General features: G+C 46.4%; 1 protein-coding gene across 7 annotated transcripts in view; it reads left to right on the top strand.

The window, feature by feature from the left end:
• Positions 1-14,371, top strand: part of PPP2R5D (protein phosphatase 2 regulatory subunit B'delta) — a 33,380-nt gene that overhangs the window by 15,803 nt on the left and 3,206 nt on the right. For 6 of the 7 annotated variants that reach the window (XM_065058991.1, XM_065058988.1, XM_065058986.1 and 3 more), the window contains 5 exons: positions 1,502-1,672; positions 3,717-3,844; positions 5,885-5,986; positions 13,573-13,645; positions 14,120-14,239. In XM_065058991.1, coding sequence (XP_064915063.1) covers positions 1,502-1,672; positions 3,717-3,844; positions 5,885-5,986; positions 13,573-13,645; positions 14,120-14,239 — 594 coding nt within the window. The remainder of the gene's footprint in view (positions 1-1,501; positions 1,673-3,716; positions 3,845-5,884; positions 5,987-13,572; positions 13,646-14,119; positions 14,240-14,371) is intronic. The other variant, XM_065058992.1, reaches the window with a different exon arrangement.

Genomic DNA, 14,371 nt, shown 5'->3' with positions numbered 1-14,371 from the left:
TGTGGGATGAGCCAGTTTTGTTACCTTCAGTGGATGTTGCATTGAGTCTAAACCAGACATACCATGGCCATATTGCCACAGGTTGTGTCCTGTTGAAGCATCCTGCTTGTGAAGGTTTTGAATAAGACTCCTGGGATTATTTGGGTTGTTGAAGTCTTGAAGAATTACAGGCCTTGTGCATCAGCAAGGCTCTGAATGCACTAGGAGACATCGCCACCACTGCCAGATCACTCACTAGGTCCGCACTCAGAGCTGGCCTTCCAGAAGCTTGCTCAGCAAGGCTTGACATGGTAACCCTTGCATTAACAGAGGTCTGAATGACTGCTAGGTGAGCAAGGCTTCAGATGTTCTTAGTAATAGCAAAGACACACCTTGCACCACCTTAGCTGTAGGAGAAATTATGTCTGAGTCACTGAAGCTAACTCTTGCCTGAATGGCAGACCTGAGTAATGACAAACACTGAGGATACCAAACTGTTGGCTTCTTGAACCTTGATTTGGTGGAAACATAATGCTCAGATGTTTCTAATCTTGATGTTGCATTACCCACTACTTGTCTCTCCACTGCTATGAACTTCCTTTCCAGTGCTGGCTTCAGGATCAGGTTGCTGAAGTAGACAGAGTTTTAAAGAGCAACTACTACTACTGCTACTGTGTGTGGATTTAGTGTCCACAGAATTAGCATTCCTGTAAATGCCATACCAATGGCTCCAACAAAGTAAAGGTCTGCAGGATCTTGGATCATGCCTTTGATCATGTCTAGAAGCAGATGGGTAGGAAAGGAAGCAGTATTAAAAATCAATAAATATAATCAAGTGGGGTATAGCCCCTCCCCTAGTATACTCTTCCAGGACCTTGCAAGCAATAATTTACTCAACCAGAAGTTGCATTTGCATTGTTATATTTAATTATCACCATTAGGTGGAAACTCCATAAATTTGTCTACTCCCTTCTGGAGTCTGTTTGGACTTAAGAGTTTCACAAAGTCTTGCAAGAATGAGCTCCATAATCCAGTTACTTTTGTGTGAAATGGTACTTCCTTTTGCATGTCCCAGACCCATCCATTGCATTATTTATTGATTGTTCCCTGGTGTTCAAGCTCTGCAGTGTATTGAATAATGATTTCTCAGTGACCTTCTCCATATAGTTTCCAGGTTTATTAGTTGATCTTCCATGGTTGCTCTGCACCATCTGCTAGCCCCTGCCCACTCTGTTTTGAGCCTTTCTTGTTAAGCTGTGTTTGGGGAAAAAGTGTGTCTAAGCTTTGTGCTTGTAGCACAGAATCGTAGCAGCCTGTACAGTGCTGGTGTCTTGTGTGTGACCTGACAGAATTTGGGCTTCTCTTTCTTCCTCGGTCTCCCACTTTCACCCTGACTTTCCGGTAAACTATCTTCTGTTACTCCCTGCCCTCTGCTGTTGTGACCAAACCTTTAAAAATTTATTTCACAGCTGGTGTTAACTTTCAGCCTCTAACATTGTCTCTGTATACCCTCCCCACTCAGGTGATTGTGGGCTTGCTGAAGTTCTGGCCGAAAACTCACAGTCCCAAGGAGGTGATGTTTTTAAATGAGCTGGAGGAGATCCTGGACGTGATTGAGCCATCTGAGTTTGTGAAAGTTATGGAGCCTTTGTTCAGGCAGTTGGCCAAGTGTGTTTCCAGCCCACACTTCCAGGTGGGTTGTAGCCCAGGGAGGGGATAGGGCACTGATTTATAACCCATTTGGCATGTGAGGGTAACACCACAGCTTTTGGGCTTGGCTTTGTGGCACATAGAGACATGACCAGGGTGAGTATTGGGATGACATGTGGTGGGAGGCTGTGAGAGCCCTCACCACAGAGCAAGTGCATCCAAAGAGAAGACAAAAGCGGATCGGTGGACCTCCTTCTGCTGCACTGGGCTATTCAGCACCATGTATTGCAGTGGGCTGGAGCTGGAGCAGAGGTGCTCTGCCACCTCCTGTTGTGTCTAGCAAATATAGAGGAGACCACTCCAGTGTCACACTGTTGCAGTAAAACCAAACTGGCTGCAGTATTGGAGGGGGGTCAACCAAAGAAACAGTGTGCAGAGAAGGAACTTAGTATTATTCTGGTGTAGATGGTAAAGAGTGAGGTACACTGAAAAAGTGCTAGAGTCTGCTGCTTTCTTGTTCCCACCAAAAGGAAGCTGGCTGTAGTACCAGGCTAAAACAATCTCCATGGCTGGTAGTCTTAAGTTTTAAAAAGTCCAGGATGGTAGGACCTGCTAGTAGCTTCTAGCAGGTGTTCTTGGTTCTCTGGTTTAGGTTGCCAGGAAGAGTAAGTACCCAGGATGAAGACAGCTTGCTGGTGAAACACATGGCTGGCCCAGGTATGGGTGGGTTGTTAAATAGTGACATAGTGCTCCCCCAGAGTGAGCATGAGTGCACAGTGAGGCAGACTGCTTCCCTCTGTCTTTTGTTACAGAGAGGTACAAAGTCATGTGTTTACAAACCAAAAATAAAGTTAGTCTGGGTCATGTGTATGTGTAAAAGATGACCTTTTCCTGGAAAGGATTGGGGGAGCCTGATGGAAACAAGACGGACATGCGTTACTGGTGTGGCGATGAGAACCAAAGGATTAATGTGACCTTTGGGCTTGGAAGGGACTACCACAGGCAACTAAGGAGCTTGAGTAAAGTAGGGTAAATGTTGGAGGAAAGACATCTTGTACTTGATAGCAGCCCTCATCTGCTGCCAGCTTTTTGAAAAGCAAGACTGAAAAATCTGGTAAAGGTGCAAACAGCCTTAGAAAATTAACTCCAAAGGTGTCAAGTGCAGTCAGGCTGAACAGTCTTAGTGTCTACAGTTTGAGAGCAAAAATAGGAATGGACTTCTTGGTAAGGCTGAACACCTTGGTACGGGGAGAGTTTTCTCTGAGTGGATTGTGTGTTAATCTAGCAGACAAAGGCTTAATAAGATCTGATAGCTGGAAACGAAAGCTAGGTAAGTGAACATGAAGCGAATTTCACTTTGTTTACTTGTGTGGAACAATTTGTTGATGGGATATAGTGAGTTCTTCATCATCTGAAATACAAAACAGACTGGATGTCTCTCTCCCTAGGTTTTTAAGCCATTAGCTAGTGCTACGACCATGGATTAGCATTGCCCAGATTTTTGGTTAAATATGAAGAATTGTGATTGAATGTATCACTATGTGGAAACTTGTTAGACTCGTTTGTCTTGTCAGAGCAGGATGGCTGCCCTAACATTTTTCATGTTTTCACCCTTACTAAATTAGGGGGATGAATTGTTGGCCTGGTGACTGAAGCACCCTCCAAAGCCCGGAGGGTATTTGTTGTGGGTAAGAGCAGGGAGGAATGGAGCTTTACGGAGGCCAGTCTGAGGAAATTAAGGTGGCTTGGAGCTAGTCTGAGCTGCAACCTGGAGTGGATGACGTTACTGTCCTCAAGTCTTATATATCAGTATATTGATGGTAGGCTTGTGTAGTCAAGAACATGAGGTTTTCCCCAGGAAAGTGAGGAGTCTTTAGCAGAGGCTAAGGGAAAGAAGGCTGGGTGGTGGGGATGAACAGCCTTGTGGAAGCTGGAGAAGTTCAACCCTGCTGCCCATGGTGTGGGGAACCATTTGCTCCTCAGCTGGGTGGTGGCAAGCTCTGGTCTCAGCACTGCACGGTTTACATATGCACAACAGGTGATACTGGCAGGAGCCTCTCCAAGGATGGCTTTCTCTCTCACTGCAGGTGGCAGAGCGAGCACTGTACTATTGGAACAATGAATATATCATGAGCCTGATCAGCGATAACGCAGCCAAAATTCTCCCGATCATGTTTCCAGCACTCTACAAGAACTCCAAGAGTCACTGGAACAAGTAGGTCTTTACGCATGCCATAGCACTTGCTGCACATGCAGGATTGCTTGACTTAGTAGCAATCTTGGGGCGTGCTGCTACACTGCAATGATGCACAGCACTTGGTGACTCCAGGTGCTGAGTCAGAGTGGTTGTTCGTAACATCAACGTGGAAAAGTGCCACAGGGGACCACAGTGGCCCACTTCTGCGAGGGGTCAGGTGCCTGCAGTGATCCACCATGGGGTCATCGAGTCTACGCGGAGTTTGATACCTGCATATCACTAATGCTGCAGGTCTCTTGGAGGTTTTCCAGCCTATACCTGGTTGATTGTTAGCATATATCACACAGATGCTCTCCATGATCAGAGGTGCTGGCTAATGCAGTGCCTGACTCCGTGAGTTCAGGAAGAATAGAGAAAGTAGAACTAACTGAGCAGAAGTCCCATGTCAAATTATTGCACCCTATGTCTGATTCCTCAATACTAGACTGTTTTGTGGTTCTCCCATTAACTTCCTGCTCACCTTTCTTCTGACTTTTTTACCTGCTTAATTGAAGTTGTAAAACTCACTTCCTTTTAATAAATCAGCTAAAAATATTCAGTCCACAGCTGAGATCCTGAAGTCTTCCAGCAAAAAAACCCACAAGAGACAAAACAAAAAGTAATCTTCCCCTATTCTGGAGGGTGGAAAAAGAGCAAAATAATTCTAGGGAGGCTGGGCAAGTCCAGGGCTTAGGAGTATACTGCAAAAGACAGGTTTCTCAGGCGGAACTTGTTTGAAGAGAGTTCCCCACTGGTCTGCTGTTTGACTGCTCCCATCTTTTCATTGCATCAGGAAGCATGAGCTTGAGCCACCAGTCAAGGTTGCTTTAAAGACTGGGGTAGATATGAACGCATACCAATGCCCAGATACACACGCACCCCAGCAGGCACACACATGTGCAGATGGGCACATACATGCATGCACACGCACATAGGATGTGTGTGTAGATATGCATGTGTGCATGCAGACAGATGTGCACAGACACACTCTCACCCACTGTTACTGCCTCTCCTGATTAGAGCTCAGAAAAGGAGTTTTATTTTCTTGCCTGAAACCCTTCACCAGTTCTGTTTCCTTCTTGCACCAGTCAAGATTCATGATGCCGCTGTTTGCCTTCTTGTCTCTTTCCCAGTGGTATGGCAGAAGTGCTGAAGGTGTTCTCTTATTTCTCCTTGTCTTTGTTTTAGCACTAACCACATCTTCTTGAGGCAGGTTGACTACATCTGATTCTCCTCTTCCTTCCTGTAGCTCACCTGCTCCAACCCTTTGTTAGACAGCCTGCATAAATCCACTGGGGCTATAGCTCTCTTCTTTATTCCAGCTGTGGAGCTGGGGAGGCACAGATCTCAGTCCTTTGAGTCTCTCATATTTTGCCTCTAGGTCAAGTATTTCAGAGACAGCTTCAATAGTTGTATTTATTCCCTGGGAGAGTCCTTGTCCTAAGAGAGAGCTCACACACAGTTCAACCTATCCATAAATTGCTGACATGAAGTCGTCTTTTCTGCTGTAATATTCTTTGTGCTAGTTCCCATCTCTACAGGGCTGCTGAATGTCAGTGTTTTGGGCAGCTCAGTGACTGAACACTGGGCAGCCCAAAAATATCATTGTGTATATGGGAGGTGAACTGTGGGATGCACTTAAGGTAGATTAGGTGAAGTCCCCCTGAGAACAGCCATGAGCAGCTCCCTAGCATCCTTCGTTTCCAGTTTCTGTCTACAAGAAATAAACGCATGAATACTTATTTCTGCACTCATTAGTCTAACCACAGTTAAAGCAGACCTGTCACAGTGGTCTTCTCTTTCTTCTCCATCTCTTTCTTCCTGTGTGGTAGTTTTGTGTATGTGGAGGGGTTTCTTCTGTGCTAAGAGCTGGGACTGTGTGTACATCTTTTGTCACATTGCTGTGGTTTATGAGTTGCTGCTGCTGTTAGCTCTAGTCTATGCTGCTGGAGCTAACACAGGGCTGAGAGCCTGGAGGATACGACCACAACTTGTTCTCCTCTCCTGATTTCTTTGCAGGACAATCCATGGGCTGATTTACAATGCACTGAAGCTGTTCATGGAGATGAACCAAAAGCTTTTTGATGACTGCACGCAGCAATACAAGGCAGAGAAACAGAAGTGAGTAAGAGGGTCTTGCCAAGTAACTTGAGCTCATCCTGGAGTCTCCTTTTGGGTACAGTAACAGATGATACGTGTCAGTAGGTGTTGAGGGTTAAGATTGCGGGGTGACAATAAAACCCTGGCAGATGTATTGTTAACCCCCTCTCCCTCCCACTTCCCCCTTTTTGCCCCTCCCTCTCCCCCCCTTCCCACTCAGGACAGGTGATCGGGAGGGAAAGAAGGACAGAGAGAAGAAAGTTGGAAAAATTAAAGATGTTTTACTAATGCTACTAATAAGAATAGAGAAAATAATACAAAATATACAAAACCAATCTTGAAAGTCTCAGCAACTGCAGAGCCGGCAACCAAAGTCCTGGATTAGACTCTGCAGCCAATCGGAGCTGGATTCAGTCTCTCACTAGGCCTCAGTTCGCAGGGACAACTAGCAAGGTCCTCTCCTAATGTCGGCCATAAGCAGAAGGGAAAAAGCAAAGACAAAAAGGGGCAAAAGGGAAAAGGGATGAGATCCTCATGATCTCCCGCTTTTATGTGAAGTATTCACGTGAATGGAATGTTATACACAGTTGGTCAGTTTCTTGGTCACCGGTTTCTCCTCACCCCTCTCGCGAGATGTCCATCCGTGCTTATCAATAAGTTTGCATTCCATTGCTACGTTTACCACAACATGTGTCTGGTTCTCCAGGAAAACGCAGTTAATATGAAGGTTTTAGCTGACAGGCAAATTCACTGAAAGAGAAACTTGTTTTTAACAAAACCAGGACAGTAGGCAGAGGGGAAAGGTGGTGCAAATCATTTTGTCAAAAAGTAGGATTCCTCAGCAATAACTGTGTGTAGGGATGAGAAGAGGTAAAATGTGTGCCCTTATAAAAATCCTTTCAGTTCTACTGAAGCAGGTAACGTGGAAAAGAGTGACAGAATTTGCTAGGTCGTTAGGAAATAAATTGCAGTGTAGAGGATACTCACCTTTCAGAGTTGCTTATACACTGCCTTGGAAATATTTACCGTTTTCTTTATGTTGTAGTGATGCCAGTGGAATTCTGCTGCTTTAGACAGATTTTTCTGAAGAGCTTTGCTGCAGTGGGCATAATGCATCTTTCATGCCACAGGGTGCTTTCAGTTTTCCAGTAATAAAGATGGAATAATATCTGGAATTTCAAAGAGCAAATGATGGGAATAAAATCTTAGTTCAGCAAATACCTATGTGACAATGCTGTAAAAAGAAAAAAAACCCGCTTTTTTTCTTTCCTTGTGCTGGTTTTGGTGCTTGTATGACCTGCCTTGATGAACTGAGTCAGTTCAGTAAGCTAGAAGGAAACTTTTTCTTTTTTTTTCCTTAGGTCTGTTTTCTGCTGACTTAGTGACATAAGATAGTGCTTCTCATTCCTGGGTGAGCCAGGGCTGCCACAGAGGTGGCAGTGAGGAGAGCAGGACTAACGCTGCTGGCAGTGGGGAGTTTGTGGATACATCCAGTTGTTTTGTAAAAGAGTAATAAATAACAAAGTTGAGATACGAATCAGAGCTTGAGGTTGGTTAACCTGCATAATGAGAAATTAAGGTTTTGTTAGCATCTAAATTGAGAGCAAACAAGATTTTTTTTTTTCCTCTTCTGGGGCATTCGTGAAGCCAACAAGTGTCTGCACGTATATTTTAAGTTATGGTGACAGGACATTTACTATGAGATCTGCCTGGTGTTTTCCACCAGGAGATTTTTCTACCTGTTTAGCTTCTACACATGCTGACCCGCTGAGGGTGACTGATCCCATTATCGGTGTGTGGATGGTGGAGCATTGCTCTGGAAAAGGTCAACGAAGCAGCTTAGGCCTGTGAAAGAACTGGATGGGTAGAGCTGTGCTGTTTTCTGTTCATGTTAAATGACAATTTTTTTCTCTAGTGCCTCTCTGCCTAATCATAGAATGTCCTGAGTTGGAAAGGACCCACAAGGATCAAGTCCAACTCCTGTCCCTGCATAGGACAACCTCACAGTTCACGCCATGTGAAGGTGTTGTCCAGTGTCTTCTTGAACAGTCAGGCTTGGGGCTGTGACACCTCCCTGGGGAGCCTGTTCCAGCGCTCCACCACCTTTTGGGTGAAGAACCTTTTCCTAATGTCCAACCTAAACCTCCCCTGGCACATCTTCCTGCCATTCCCTCAGGTTCTGTCATTGGTTGCCAGAGAGAAGAGATTGGCACCTGCCCTTCCTCCTCCTCCCCTTGTGAGGAAGCTGTAGCCATGATGGGGTATGCCCTTAGTCTCCTCTAGGCTGAACAAACCAAGTGACTTTAGCTGCTCCTCATACGGCTTCTCCTCTAAACCCTTTACCAACTTCGTAGCCCTCTTCTGGACACTCTCTAGTAGCTTAATATCTCTTTTTTATCCTGTGGCGCCCAGAACTGCACACAGAGCTCCAGGTGAGGCCGCACCAGTGCAGAGCAGAGTGAGACAATCGCCTCCCTCGCCTGGCTGGCCGTGCTGTGCTTGATGCACCCAGGACACGGTTGCCCTCCTGGCTGCCAGGGCACACTGTTGGCTCATGTTCAACTTGGTGTCAACCAGAACTCCCATATCCCTCTTTACAGAGCTGCTTTCCAGCATCTCGTCCCCGCATCTGTATGTACAGCCGGGGCTGCCGTGTCCCAGGTGCAAAATCCAGCACTTGCCCTTATTGAATTTCATGCAGTTGGGGATTGCCCATTTCTCCAATTTGTCGAGATCCCTCTGCAGGGCCTCTCTGCCCTCGAGAGTGTCAACAGCTCCTCCCAATTTTGTGTCATCAGCAAAGTAGTAGTATTCCCTCAAGTCCTGTGTCCAAATAATTTATGAAGACATTGAAGAGCGCTGGCCCTAAGATGGATCCCTGCAGAACCCCACTAGTGACTGGTCGCCAGCCCAACATAACCCCATTTACTGAACCCTTTGAGCCTGGTCCATCAGCCATTTGCTCACCCACTGCACTGTGTGTTTACCCAGCTGTGTGCTGGATATTTTGTCCGAGAGGATACTGTGAGAGACGGTATCGAAGGCTTTACTGAAATCCAAAAAGATCATGTTGACAGGCTTCCCTTGGTTGACTAGGTGTGTAACCTTGTCGTAGAAAGAAATTAAGTTTGTTATATAGGACTTTCCCCTCATGAACCTATGCTGGCTGTGAACAATGACTGTGTTGTCTTTCAGATGTTTTTCAATAACTCCCAGAACAATCTTCTCCATGATTTTTCCAGGCACAGAAGTGAGGCTGACAGGCCTGTAGTTGCCAGGGTCATCCCTCTTGCCTTTCTTGTAGACTGGGACAACGCTTGCCAGCTTTCAGTCAGCTGGGACCTCGCCAGCTTTCAGTCGGCTGGGACCTCGCCAGCTTCAGAAAACCTAGTGCTGGGTTTTATCCAGGATATACCTTTTGCTATGCTAGATAACCAAATTTGGTAAAATGTTAGTTGAAAGCTTGGTGGATGGGATGTAAAAATGTCTTTTAGCAGCAGAATCAGAGACGAGTTTGCTTGTGGTGAGTATGATACAATTCCTCAGCTAAGTGAGATTTCCCTGCCACAGGGACCCAGTTAAGGAGGCCTCTCTGGGCAAAAACAAGAAGGCTCAACTCTCTTGTCACTAGCACAGCATTAACAGCCGTTTCTGGCTTGAAAAGTGTGATAATGTCACCCTCTGAAGGGATGCTAGACCTGGAAAGTTGTGAAAGGTCTATAGACACAGGCTTGGAAACAAGTGGACAGGGAAGTCAGTGGCAGAAAGGAATGGGGTAGGACAGCAGGCTGGGGTGAAGAGCAGCTTATCTGGGCAAGGAGGTAGAAAGGAGGGTAGAGACTTTAGGTTGAGGTACAGTGAAGAGCCAGGTTGGGGATGGTGGTGTTACTGTTATTTTTAATGTCAATGGACAGTAGGAACTGGGTGGGTAAAGGGATCAAATTAGAGGAGAAGTGAGGAGATCAGGGCTTGTCAGGCAAAGGGCTGGGACTGGACAGGACGTGGGTCTGTGGTGGGGAAAAGGAGCATGCATTTGGAAAGATGAGTTAGAAACCTGAGTTTACTCAAGCAGTACACCCGAATTCTTTGCTTAAGTCTATTGTGAAAATGTCGTCTCCATGTCTTCAAATTATCCAAGAAATATAAGCAAATCCATGTGCTCTTAACACTGTGGCTGCGTGTTCTGGAGCGTAACAGAATAAGTCATTGCTGGAATGAATGGGGTTAGAAAAAGCAGGTTTCACAGCAGCAAAAAGTGTTATTTAGTGGTGTCTTCCTGGTGGAAGGAAGTAGTGTCGTAGCTGAAGAGTCTGCCTTGGAGTTTGGTGTGACATTCCTGCTGTGACCTGCTCTGGTGAGCAGCAAATCCCATTGCCTCCCTTCCAGTGGAGAAGATACACTGCGTCCACAGCTCGTTTCTGCTGCGTCTCTGGCAGTGCTGATTGCAGACTATGCCTGTCACTGTACAGTAATGTGGCTTTGCAGTCAATTGCCATTTTCTTTTCAAACATGGGGATTTAAACAGAGTAGAAATAGAGTAGAAATGGTAGTTCTTTTTTTTTTTTTTTCCTAATAAAAACCTGTGAGGCTGTGAAGTCAAGTGCCTCTGGAGTAACACAGTGTGCCCAAGGCTGCCTGTGGCAATGCTGGCTGGATCACTGTAATGCAGGATTGACTTTTAACTGTGTGGATGCCTTGCTTTCTCCACAGGACCTCAGCCTTGTTCAGTGAGACTGATGACTTTGAGATTCTGTGGCTTCTTTACTGTAGATAGGAAAAGGAAGAGAAACCTATGAAGTGTTTTCCCAAGGAGCTGCTAGACTCCTTGTGCTGTGAACTAGAATACAGCAGGTGTGGAAGGGACTGCTCATGCAAAGCCAATAAATGTGAAACAGTGAAAAGGAGAGAGCTTGTAGGTATGCAATTAAGCTGCAACCAGATGTTGAGACTCCTGCTCAGAAAAGGCTTAGCTATGTTTTTAAGTAGTTACGGTGCTTACAAGTGACATGCCAGCTCAGACCTGTCACTACTGCACCCCTGGCTGTGCAGCTGCAGTGAAAGGTGGTGATGGAGGGACAGACTCTTTTTGGGACATATGGTGGCAGCTCTGTACTGTTCAGTGCAGATGGACTGACTGTGCCTCACTAATCTCCCCAGACATCTGGAAACTGTTTGAATTATTAGAACCCTTCAGAAAGCAGTGGGGAGGTTGTGATAGATAGATAAGTGTCTTGTCCTGAACCTGCCTTCTGGAAAAGTGCAAGGGCCTTTCGAGAGGTGTGGTGTCAGCCCTGGGGCCACCTTGACACCTGGGAGCAGCGACCTTGCCACCAGAGCAGTGGGAAGGAGAAGATACCTCCCAGTATAGCTCTTCATTTCCAGATGTCCCGCTGGTGGCTTTTTCATACAGCTAAGTAATGGGTTTAGGAATGAAGAGAGCTGATGAGGTGTGCATCAGCTAGAAAGCAGGACTGGAACTCCTGTAGACTTGGCACTGTCCTGTGAGGCATTGCTGTTTGGAAAGGTAGAATTTTCCAAAGACGCACGTGAGTGAGTGACACTTTCAGGTAGACTGCAATGGAAATGTGTAGGAGGTAAAGCCAGGCTGATTGATGAGGCTGGAAGGAAGCTTCCCTTATAGAGAGATGTTGGACAGCTGTAATAGTAAAGTCAACGTGGTGTCAAAATAAAGATGAAACTTGTTTTCATTCTTTGGAGATACTTGTTTGGCTGAAAAGAGTGATCGCAGGTGTAAAGCTTTCAGAAGCACTGCTCTCAATCAGACTGGGTATTCTCTTTGCAAAGCGGACTTTTGTAATACCAGCTGAGCACATGATGGGTAAACTGGTGGATCTCAAAATGCAATGAGGAGTGCAGGGCTTCCCTGATGTTATTCAAACTGCTCTGGTGATCTGAAAGGAAAGACCTAGAGATGCAAGTACCTGAATGAATGGATGAGTGCTCTTGGCTCACTCTGTACCAGACTAGTAATATCATGTAGTCTGCCCACGCAAAATTAGCTTCGTTACAGCCTTACATGGCTTTGCAGTAGATGTGATACTTGCAAAAGTAGACATTGCTTTGGAGGGGCAGTGGCCTTCATGATGTGAGGGCCTTTGTGGACAGACATGTTGGTCTACATTTCCAGTGGCAAGATTGAAGTAATACATATGTTTCTGATAACCAGCCATTAAAAGGGTGCCAGAGAGATTGGGGATGAGGCAGAAGGATCAGTGCTAACTACTGGTCACAGTCTCCTGCAGAGATCTCCAGAGCTCTGTCAGAAAATGAGGTGTGGGTTAGTCATTTGGGGTTTGTTCTGGTTTGGTTTTTTTTGACCGTGTGTTCTCTGATGGAGTAGTCTGCTGCTTAGATGCTCGGCAGCTTCAGTCTCATTTTTAGCCTACTTTCTTACATATATTTCAAGAGTGTGAGGTGATGGTAGAGTATAAGAACTTCCTTAGCATGGATAGATAGCGCACTAGACAGATAAGTAGCTGGGATGAAAGCCAGATAGTTAAATTCAAAAATAAAGCAGAGATTTTAGTGCAGAGAGAGAGAAAACTGGGCAGCTGAGCCGCAGCTCTATTAGGAATAGAGCAGCAGTGTGCCCAGGTGGACAAAAAGGCCAATGGCTTCTTGGCTTGTATCGGGGATAGTGTGGCCAGCAGGACTAGGGAAGTGATTGTGCCACTGTACTTGACTCTGGTGAGGCCCCACCTTGAATCCTATGTTCAGTTTTGGGCCCCTCACTACAAGAAAAAGACATTGAGGTGCTGGAGAGAGTTCAGAGAAGGGCAAAAAAGCTGGTGAAGGGTCTGGAGCACAAGCCTTATGAGGAGCGGCTGAGGGAACTGGGGCTGTTTAGCCTGGAGAAAAGGAGGCTGAGGGGAGACCTTATCACTGTCTACAACTACCTGAAAGGAGGCTGTAACATGGAGGGTGTTGGTCTCTTCTCCCAAGCAACAAGTGATGGGATGAAAGGAAATGGCGTCAAGTTGCACCAGGGGAGGTTCAGATTGGATATTACGAAAAATTTCTTCCTAGAAAGGGTTGTCAGGCATTGGAACAGGCTGCCCAGGGAAGTATTGGAGTCACCATCCCTGGAGGTGTTGAAAATATGTGTGGGTGCAGTTCTTAGGGACATGGCTTAGTGCCAGAGTTAGGTTAACGGTCGGACTAACATGATCTTGCGGATCTCTTCCAACCAAAATGATTCTGTGATTCTATGGAAGTGGCAGTTTGTCCTTGTGTGTCTGTGAAGCACCAGGAAAATATCTGTTTGATATCCAAACTTCTGTCATTGCTTTACTCCAGAAACCAGTTGCTATGCTCCCCTCCTGCAGCACAAAGCCATGGGAAAAGAACTTGTTCAGCCAGTGCTGCCATCCTGTGCTCTGAGGCGAGGCCTGCCTACCTCCTGCTGGCTGCAGCATGTCCCCTCTTCTTGCCATATTCCACCTGTTGATGGAATTAGGGGTCTCTGAAGGACAGAGCAGCTCTTCCCCTTGCCTGCGCTTTTCTGCTGTCTCTTGCTTTTGTCTTTCTTTGGGAAAAAGCTACCCTTTCCCTGGGAGTTCATGCTTGCACTCTCTCTCTCTCTGCAGGGGAAGGTTCAGGATGAAGGAACGAGAAGAAATGTGGCAGAAAATAGAGGAGCTGGCCCGACTGAACCCCCAGGTGGGTAGCGTCAGGACCTATGATGAACGAGGCAAGAATGTGCTAGGGGTCTTGACCTGCTTCCTCAGTTCATGAGAGCAGGCTCCAAGCGCCTGATCGCAGTCTTGTGCACACAGCTGCAGCAATGGTGTGTCCTTCTCAAGGCCTAGGGTCTTGGGGATGATGGCAGTAGCTTACCAGCCTGGCCCCCTCTAGGACTGACCTTTAAGTAGTGCCTTATAGAGAACATGTACATGTTCATGGATTCCTCTCTCAGCTGTGGCTGCATGTGTAGTGTGCCATGGCTCAGAGTGCACAGGCAGGCATGGAGGATAGGAGAAAATATTCCTTTCCTGTCTTGTGTACTGACTGCTACTTTTGGGGGTGCCAGAGAGGACCGTTGGAAGAAGTGTGACATGCTGTGTTAGTATGCTGGGGCAGATGGCTTGGTGGTGGATGGCATGCTGACTCTCCAGCTCTCTGTGTTGTCTGCAGTACCCCATGTATTATGCACCTCCACCATTGCCTCCTCCTGTATGCTGTATGGAAACAGAGACCCCAACTGCAGAGGATATACAGCTACTGAAGAAAACAGTGGAGACAGAGGCTGTGCAGGTGCGTATATGACTCGGGTCCTTCCACAATTACTCTCAGACCAGCCTGGACATCAGCATAATCAGTCCAGGGTCCCACAGCCAGAACTGGCTCTTTCCAAAATGTTGTGAGAGTAAATGCCCCTATTCTCAT

This window comes from Columba livia, chromosome 3 (assembly GCF_036013475.1).
Source record: "Columba livia isolate bColLiv1 breed racing homer chromosome 3, bColLiv1.pat.W.v2, whole genome shotgun sequence".
Taxonomy (NCBI): Eukaryota; Metazoa; Chordata; class Aves; order Columbiformes; family Columbidae; genus Columba; species Columba livia.
Note: the sequence above shows the minus strand (reverse complement) of the source record. Positions and strands in the feature narration are given on the sequence as shown.